Below are 9,503 nucleotides of genomic sequence, written 5' to 3'. Positions count from 1 at the left end.
CTTTTACAGATAAGCACTGTAGCACTGTCATCCCGTTATGCATCGATTTGCTCTAGTGGGCATCAGTAACGTTTCCATTGTGAGACTTGTTGTTACTGTTTTTGGCATATCGAATACGCCATGGTTAGCTTGCCAGGCTCTGCTGTGCGGGTGGGATACTCTCGGTAGCTTGCCGGGCTCTCTGAGAGGGGTGGAAGAATCAAACCCGGGTTGGCCGCATGCAAGGCAAATGCCCTGCTCCGCTGTACTATTGCTCTAGTCCTTTTACAGATAAAATAAACCTAATTAAGAACAAGTCACTTAGAGTCAATCATGTTTTCTCTCAGCCGGCTATTCTCTCAAAATTCCTCTCTTTTTTTTTTTTTTTTTTGGCTTTTTGGGTCACACCTGGCAATGCACAGGGGTTACTCCTGGCTCTATACTCAGGAATTACTCCTGGCAGTGCTCAGGGGACCATATGGGATGCTGGGAATCGAACCTGGGTTGGCTGCCTGCAAGGCAAATGCCCTACCCGCTGTGCTATCGCTCCAACCCCAAAATTCCTGTCTCTTAATGGATTACTATTCCCTTAAAATCCAAATTCCCTAGTCATCCCAGCTTAAAAAACTTCGCATCATCACTATCTCTTCTTTTTTCCCCTATATCAAAACAAAGTAATTAGCCATCATTTACAATTTAGGAACTGAGCTAGAGCAGGGACTGTGCCCAGGCATTTGACAGGTCAACATATTCAGATTTAAACAGGGACAGCTGATTAAAAAAACAACAACAACAACCTAAACTAAAAGAAAGATGACACATTTAAACCTTATTTGAAAGCAAGAAGATGCAGAAAAAAAGACATGGATTCTGTAAGCAAGTTAGCCAATATTATTCAATCCTTGAGGACTACTGAATCGACTTATCTTTTATCTAGAGAAATAAAAAATGTTGCCTTATCCCCTTAATTCTAAGATTTAGCATCAAATTTCATCTGTTACTGTCTAGAATAAATACTAAAGTTATCCTACAACACTGAGTAGCACAGAAATAAAAAATAAAGGTCAGAGATGATATGGTCAATTTAGGATATTATTCACAATTTCTTTAGAAATTTGATTATAAACTTGATAAGAGACATAACATAAGTTATGTACAGGTCATATTCCAAAATTATAAAAATATATTCTAAAGAAATAAAATTATAAACAGTGGTTAGATTTCTCAGCAAGTCTACAAAAGTCGTTACCTGTATTCACCTGAAATAAAATATACTCTAAATATTTACCTATAAACAGCCCTACAGGCAGTTGTTTCAACCTCTTTCAACACTTGACCTCACATAATTCAAAAGAATTAGGAGAGTCCAAGAGATCGTTTAATGACATAAAGCACTTGCTCTTGCGAGTGTGAGGTAATGAGTTCAATTCCTGGTATGGCCCACAAAGAGTGTGGCTCCCGCACCACCATAATTATCTCCAGCCCACTGCAGACTAGTGTGTGTGGTGACAGCTAAAGAGTGCAACACTACTCCCCCCTCCCAGGAGCACCATAACCAAAATGTGTAAGCAACCATAGCCAAATGTGCCATAACAGCAATGACAAAGAAAGGAGGGAATTTAGGATTTGCATACTAGTGTAGCAACTTTTCTAATTTTAATTTCTCATAAGAAGTGAGATTCAACAAAGTCTAATAGACTTGAGGCAATGCACTGATTGCCTAGATTAATCTAATCTGCAGCCCAGTTAAGGATTATATAATATAAAGAGTATTTTTATTCATTATGCTCAAGTATTATAGAAAGCAAATGCTATCCAGTTACACAGACCGGAGACCTCAATTGATCCTCAGCACTGCACAGGGCCCCTGAGCACCACCAGGTGTGAACCCCTAAGTATAGAGCAAGGAACAGCTCTGGAGTACCACCAGCTGTACCCCCCTCTGAATCCAATGTTATCTCTTTTCCAGAAATACAGATTTCCCCCTTCATGTGGGGCTGAGGTGCAAAGATGTACATCAAGCTGGAGAGAGAAAAACAGTTAAAGGTCTTGTGCCTTGCACATGGCTTGACCCAGGTTTGATGCTGGCACAGCCTATGTTCCCCACACACCAACAGTGACCCCTGAGCACCGAGCCTGGAATAAATCTGATTTGGGGCCACATCCCTGAGAACCACTGGATAAGGCTCCAAAACAAAAACCAACATTTTTCATATTGCTGTGACTACAATCAAGATTTAAAAGCAATACTTCCAGATAAAGCAAAACAGAACTACTTAGAATCTAGGGGTTTTTTTACAGTGTTCACTATAAAAATCTTTACAACTTTCCCATATATTTGAAAACTTACAATTAACTTGAGTATTATGTCTCACTAGTTACCAGTAAGTTTTCAAAGACAAAGAGAATGACAAAAGTTATTTTTTCTCTCAAGATTATTTCTGAGAGAATAAAGAATGCCATATTACAATGAAGAGACTTTTCAACATCATTCATATCCAGACACTCAAAATTTATGTGAGTACATAAAATCAAAGTACAGAGAGTCCAGTGAGTAACCATATATATACAAATGGATCAGCGCCTCTAATGCAAATCCTTATACTGAGTTTTTAATGTTTGATGTACTACCAATTTTGTCTTATTTTAATGCAAACAACTCACGTCAGTAAGGGGTGTAACATCAAAGTTCCAAATCTCAAAATATAATCCTAAGGGAAAGGAATAAGTTTCTACTGTCTTTGCTGACAGCTAGCTACCCTGGGACGTACAAACCTCAGTAAAAACCTGTGATTACCACCTTGAGGAGTTACCACACTTAACAAAATGGGAGCAGATCCAACTGCATCATCCAATCCAGTGAAACTTAAGGCACTCCTGCATTTCTTCCCTTAGTGTTTTTCTAACTCAGAACAATCTCAAGAGCAAGCTACAAATATTTTAAATAACAGAGCTGTAGAAACAGTATAGCGGGTAAGGCACTTGCAAGTGGCTGACCTGGGCTTGACAGTCAGTGGCCCAGCACCCCATGTGGTCCCATGAGCACAGCCAGAAGTGATTTCCTAAATGGAGAGGCATATAACCCCTGAGCATCACAGGGTATGGCTCAAAAGCCAAGCAAACTAACAAAAACCCCACTTTAAATAGCTGTACACTTGTTCTGAAGTATAGCTGAACTGCTGTTTGTAATGATTCCACAAGTGACTTTTTAAGAAAGACTTGGGGAAGTCTAAAGTTCAAAAAATGGCTTTGCTTCCCATTTTGTCTTCCTGAGAACTAAAGTCAATAGTTGTGTTTTTGGTTTTGTTTTGTTATCATCTGCAAAGTGAGGGAAAATATGGAAACCTCAAAGTAGAGGATAGTCTCCCCAAGTTACACAGCACATGTTCCAAAGGGTTACTCCTTTGAAAACATGTTTCTACTAATGAGCCTCTTTTCTCAGTTTAGAAGTTTTGATACCTAATGCCATAGTTACTGTGAGAAAAATGCATTGTTTCAACTCTATGTTGCAGCTTTCTTTCATGCAAAAAGGCATGGCTGCCCTTTTATAATTAACATCAGCCAAAATACAGGACTTAGAAGTCTCTCTATAGGTCTAGGGAGAACACGCTAAAATTTGCGGAAACAGGGAAAAGGACTGCTCAGGGAAAATTCCTTCCTACAGAGGGAATTTTTAGATGTCCTCTGTGGAAAAGCTACCACAACTGAACAGAATAATGGTACCAGGAAAGGTACTCAATATACTGTAAAGGAATGAGTAGTTACACAAGAATAAGTTACAAACTACATTTGCGTGAGATAAAAACCAAATGTTAGACAAGTATAGCAGTCTCATGTCTGATTAACTCAACTGATAAAAGAGGAAAGAGATTGTTAAAGAAAAATGTTAAGTCTAAAATGGGGCAGAGTACTTTAAACTTAAGAAATATGTAATGCTCAACATCATATACTACCTGGTATAACAATTGACAGAATTCAGAAAAGAACTTGAGTGACAAACACAAAAACAAGTATGACTTGTGACAATGAAGTACCTTAGGAAGTTAAGAGTCTTACACAATGTAAGCAGCACTGTTAACTGTATAGAAATAGCTCACAATCAGAGAAATTTCACTAAGTACTTGAAAAAATGAAGTGAATAGCAGAGACACACCAAAAAAAAAAAAAACCCCAAAAAAAACAAAGAAAAAGAAAAAAAAGAAAAAGAAAAAGGATGGAGAAGACCAGAGTACATTGTAAACTCAGAAGAGTCAGAGAGGCACATTTAAGGCTTTGTCATAGCTACAGGTTAAGCTGGTAATGAGAGAAACTCCAATATAATCCTAGAGTGTTACAGTGTTAGCACCATTAACTCTGAAGAAAACACTGCTTTAAAAATCCAAAATGTTACCTAGGCGATCTACATTTAAACCCCCTTTTAAATTTTTTAACAAGACTGCATTGTAAGACTAATATATGTGCTCCTTGGGCCAGAACACATGAGCTGAGCACATGCTTTGCATACGGAAGACACTATTCCATTTCTGGCATCCTGTGTTCCCCTGAGCACCACCAGGAGTGACCCTTATGTTGAGAGCTGGGAGTAGCTCCCTGAGCCCTGCTAATGGCCCAACCCCAGACCCACAAAAAAAGAAAGATGCCTACTTGAAATCGTCAAAGGTAGAAATAAAAAAATAAAAACATGCAAGAGTTTTTTCTGAAACCTAATTATCTCATCAAGTTACCTGGACTACACTCAGACATTAGACTAACACTGGCAAAGGTCCCTTATGAACACATGAATAAAATTAAATAGTATACATTTAGCTGAAGGTAACATTGCCAAAATGTTTTCATACATAGAAAACAGAAGCAGAGCAAATTTTAAGACAGGGTAAAAAAAGTATGCTCTTTAAACATATTCTTGAAATAGAGAAGGAAACCAACATTTAATTCTTTGCCGTACTGGAAAACAATGAAAGGAACTCTGTGCAGCAACCTGACGGACTTTCATAATTACGTTAGTAGTGATCTGAGTGAGCTGATGCAGATTTCTAACTACAAAATAAGGAAAGCAGAAAATCATATATCATCACCAAGTTATGTCATTTTCTCAGACCTTTATTTCAGTCTATTATATTATTAAACCGTAATTGATCTTCAGATTTTTTAAAAAGACAATTAATATTCGGTCAACCACGCTCATCAGCTATTGAAAAAACTTTTCCCTTTTCACATCTTTCAGAAATACATTAGCAGTTTTCACTTTCTGGTTCCAATTTCACTTTATCTCATTTGCTTAGGTGTTTCAAAACAAAGATTAAGAGATGTGTACGGCGTAAGGCTTTAAAGTAACTAATTTCCCACCTGAATTCCCAGTGACACAGCAGCTACTTTTTAAAAGTGCTTAAAAACAAAACAAAACAAAACCTTTAAAATGAAACAAGTTCACAGAAAACTGTCACCATCGTCAGCCGTGTGGCGAAAAACCGAATTCTCCAGGAGCAGAAGCCCCTCTGCTGTTCAAGAGATGCTGCTCAACCAAGCTAACTTCCAGCCGGCACTCTGGATATGTGGGTAACTAAAATACTGATATTTACTGCTCCCTGAAATACTCATCACTATCGGAATTCGGGTCCCTATTTCTCGGGCAGGGTGAGCAAGGCTCTAAAGTCTAGCTGACTGCGACGACGAGGAAAGACGCGGGGGTCCAAACCAAAAAAAAAAAAAAAAAAACCCAAAACGGAGTCCCTCCAAGACCTGCGCCCGGACGCGGCCACTGAACTCGGGCGGGGCTGTGCGGGGTAAGACCAGGCGGCGAGCGCGCAGCCCACGGCCCACTAGGGCGGCACGGCCCGCGGCCGGGGCTCGGAGGAGTCGGGACCCCCTGCGCCAACTTCGCCCGGGCAGTCCGGGCGAGCCTCCCCGCCTCACCCCGCAGCCCCCCCCCCCCCCCCCCGGCCAACCCTCCTCCTGAGAGCGATCCCGACCTGCAAGGCGCGGGCGGAGCGCGCCAAGGGTGACAGCCGCGCCCGCAGGGTCCGCACCACCCCGCGCCGAGACGCAAGCCCGAGAAGTGTGGGGGGCCGGCCGGGAGGCGCCGGGCGCCCCCAGACCCGCGCCCCGCGACCACTTTTTCGGGAACCCAGGTTCCCTCCGCGATCTCCTTCGGGCCTCACCCCTGCAGCCCCATCGCCCGCGCCGAGCGGCGCGCGGAGAACACGCGGGGGGCCGGCGTCCAAACGCGGGGCTGGGAACCCCGCGCGCCCGCACGCCGCGGGCACCCCCGGGCGGGGGCCAAGTCCGGCCCGCCGCCTGCCAGAATGGAACCCAGGGGCTCGCCGCGGGCTGGGACCCCGGGGGTGGGGGGTGGGGGGTCGGCCCGAGTCGGCCCCGCCGGGCGATCCCCCGCCCACCCCGCGGCGCCCAGCGTGGCGGCTGCTGGACCGCGCCACCCGCGCGCCGCTGGCCGAGGGGGGCTGCGCGTCCCTCCCTCCCTTTCTCTGGGCCCCGGGAGTCCGGGTTCCCACGCGGGCTCCCCGACGCCCGGGGCCGGCTCGTGGCCAACAACTTGTCCCCTGCCGCCCCGGGCCAGGCCGGGCCGGGGGCGCGCCCGGGGCTCCGGCAGCAGCGGCGCGGGGCGCGGGGCGCGGGGCGCGGGGCGCGGGGCGCGGGCGGGGGAGGGGCGCGCGGCGCGGCACTCACCACGGGTCGAACTCGTGGATGATGCTTTCGAAGCGGATGACGGCGAAGAGGCGCGAGCTGAAGCCGGCCAGCCAGGCCAGGAAGAGGATGGTGAAGGAGAGCAGCGACTGCCAGCCGGCCGGCTGCGACAGCCCCCCGGACAGCCCCGCGGGGGCCGGCTTCGGCGCCGCCACGCCGCCCGCCGCCTTGTGCGCGCACTGGGCCCCGGGCCCGTGGTGGCCGTGCCGGCTGTTCCCCAGGGCCATGAGGCCGCTCCACGGGGACGAGTTGAGGGACGACTTGTGCTTGCTCTCCGGGGCCGAGGGCTCCGCCATGTTGTGCCCCGGCGGCGGGTCTCGCTCCTCGCCGCCGCCGCCGCCGCCGCCGCCGCCGCTGCTGCCTGGAGTGAGGGGTGCTGGGCGGGGACCTGGAGGAGGAGGAGGAGGAGGAGGAGGAGGAAGAAAAGGGAGGAGGGAAGAGCGCCGCGCGCGCTCCCGCCCTCAGCGCCGCGAGGCCGGGGGACAGGGGGTGGAGGCGGCGGCAGCGGGGAGTCTCCGCCTCAGCAGCGGCCGCGACCGCCGCTCTCTCAACTCGGATGGCCCTGGCGCCCCACTAGCCATCCGTATCCCCAGTGCAGCTGCGGCAGCGGCGAAAGCCGACGGGACGAGGGCGCCAGAGAAGGAGCAGACGGAGGCGGCACCGCGGCTCGGAGCAGCAATGACATTCCCCCTTTACACCCTCCGCCCGCCCCGCCGGGAGGAGGAGGAGCCCCCTGGAGTCCGGGCGGAGCGCAGGCTACGCTTGGCCCCGCCCCCAAGCCAACAGGAACTGGCCCTTCCACCTGTCACAATGCGACAGGTCCGTTGGGGGGCGGGCCCAGAACCCAGGCGCCCTCCAATGAGGGCACGAGCCGGGGCGGGGCCAAGCCCAACCGTTCTACCCCTCCCCCTCCCGGCCTCGCGCCCATTCGCCCGGAGCCACGGAGCTGCGTGCTCCGGCTTCATTGTCAGTTGAAAGACGCGATTTCGCGCGCCCGTGCAGGCGCTGGCGAGCAAGGAAGGGTGTTTTCGGCGGCTCCGTTTGCGGCAGGGAGCGGAGCCTCGTGTGAGGGGTCGGGAATGGATGGAGAACAAAAGAACAGGCTCTAACTGAAGGGCTTCCAGGGAGAGACGGCGAGCGCCCGCGCCGGCCGGCTGAAGCGCTCACCGCTTCTCTCCGCGGTCGTGACTTTTAACCCGCTTTGCGCGGAGCGCTCCCCACGTGACGGCCCGCGCAGGCGCGCTCGCCCCCGCCGGCCGCGCGGGCGTCTGAGACGCGGCGGCGCTCGGCCGCCCGGGGCGCCCCAGACTCGGGAGTTTCGGGGCTTGGCGCTCTCGGAACGCCGCGCGTCCCGGCCTCCGAGGTGACCGCCGGCGCCGAGAACTTGGCCGGAGTGGACCCGCGAGCACGCCCGTAGCTCCCGGCAGGCCTTTGGTAGTGGTGTGGGGGAGGCGGGGGGGCAGAAGGGTCTCTTGATCGCGCTTTTCCTCTCCTCGCCGCCGCCAACGGGCAGCACTAGGAATGCGTGCCCTGGAAGTGCCCTGGAAGTTTGGGGCTAATCACAGGGATTCCTGGTTCAGGGCTGCACCCAGGCCGTCCAGGGGGTGACCAGACACTGACTTCCCGCCCTTCGCGGGTCTCTTGCGGGCATGGTAAGGGAACCGAAAGCCCCTCACGCAGCACGGATCTTCGCAGGGGTCTTTGCCCGCGAGCTTCAATCTTCATCCCCGCCAACCCCCCTGTCCCGCCCTCCGAGAAGGAAGGGCCCCTGTACAAAATAAATCTGCAAAGTGAGTTTGCCCCTCAGTACATTACCTAGGGAGACTAGTGCTCGCCCCAAACGGGGCACGCGCAGAGCTTCCCGTGTAATGAACGCTCAGTAAACACGTGATTGGTTTTTCATACTAAAATTAATTATTCCTCTTTATTAGGTGCAAAAAAGAAAAATCAGTGTAAAAGGTTATGTTACTGTGAAACCAGGAAAGATCTCAATTATTTAAGAAGTCGAGCACCTTGAAACAGCCTTTCGCTTTTCCAAATGTTGGAAATGAACGAGTGTACTTAGCTGGAGGTTGCGCTTTGAACCGAATGGATCCATCTACTCATTTAACCTGCCCCGTGCTGAACTTTTCTTTCCTTAAAATTTTTTTTTTCATTAAGGAAAGGATGGAAAGGTTTCCAGAAATAGACTTTCCTACAGATAATTTAATAACGGGCATTTATTGAACACCTAAATTTTAATGAGAATCATGATAGAATATTAACAGCCCTGTTGTTGGAGGAAGGTGAAAGGTGACAACAAGCTCTTCTTCAGAGCGGAAGCATTTAGCTAACATGCCAGAGTATATGCGTACTTTATGCCCATATTCTATGAGCCAAAGTTCCTGTCAACCTAAAATAAAATGTATTTTGTGTTTTCATTTTAATTTGCATATTTCAATGTCTTTTGTATAAGTGCTCCTTATTAAGTTCCACATTACTTACCTTCCTTTCTTACTTGATGGTGTTTTAATGGCGAGATTCCAGGTCTGAAAAGGAGCACGGCTTGATTTTAGACTCACATCTCTGCCTGCTAGCCATGTAACATTAGGCAGTCCTCCATGGTTTGCCTAATGGTCTTCCCTTATTATTTCATAAGAAATGTTCATATCAATCCAGATAGCTTCTCTGAAAATGCTTTGAAAAAAAAACACACTAAAGAACATAAAATGCAGAGTAACAATAAAAACGAATAAAGTAGAAAAAAGAAATATTCTCGGTCTTTACTCCCTTGCTGATTTGAAAACCAGTACATTTGTTGAACTCATATCAAGCACCATGAA

At 48.6% G+C, this 9,503-nt stretch overlaps 1 protein-coding gene across 1 annotated transcript in view; it reads right to left on the bottom strand.

Moving 5' to 3' along the window:
• STT3B (STT3 oligosaccharyltransferase complex catalytic subunit B) overlaps positions 1 to 7,400 on the bottom strand; it is an 82,513-nt gene extending 75,113 nt beyond the window's left edge. Inside the window, exon 1 of the mRNA XM_055136438.1 lies at positions 6,664 to 7,400. Within this exon, the coding sequence (XP_054992413.1) occupies positions 6,664 to 6,977 (314 nt within the window). The 5' untranslated portion in view covers positions 6,978 to 7,400. The remainder of the gene's footprint in view (positions 1 to 6,663) is intronic.
• Between the last annotated feature and the right edge of the window lie 2,103 nt (positions 7,401 to 9,503).

This window comes from Sorex araneus, chromosome 4 (genome assembly GCF_027595985.1).
Source record: "Sorex araneus isolate mSorAra2 chromosome 4, mSorAra2.pri, whole genome shotgun sequence".
NCBI lineage: Eukaryota > Metazoa > Chordata > Mammalia > Eulipotyphla > Soricidae > Sorex > Sorex araneus.
Note: the sequence above shows the minus strand (reverse complement) of the source record. Positions and strands in the feature narration are given on the sequence as shown.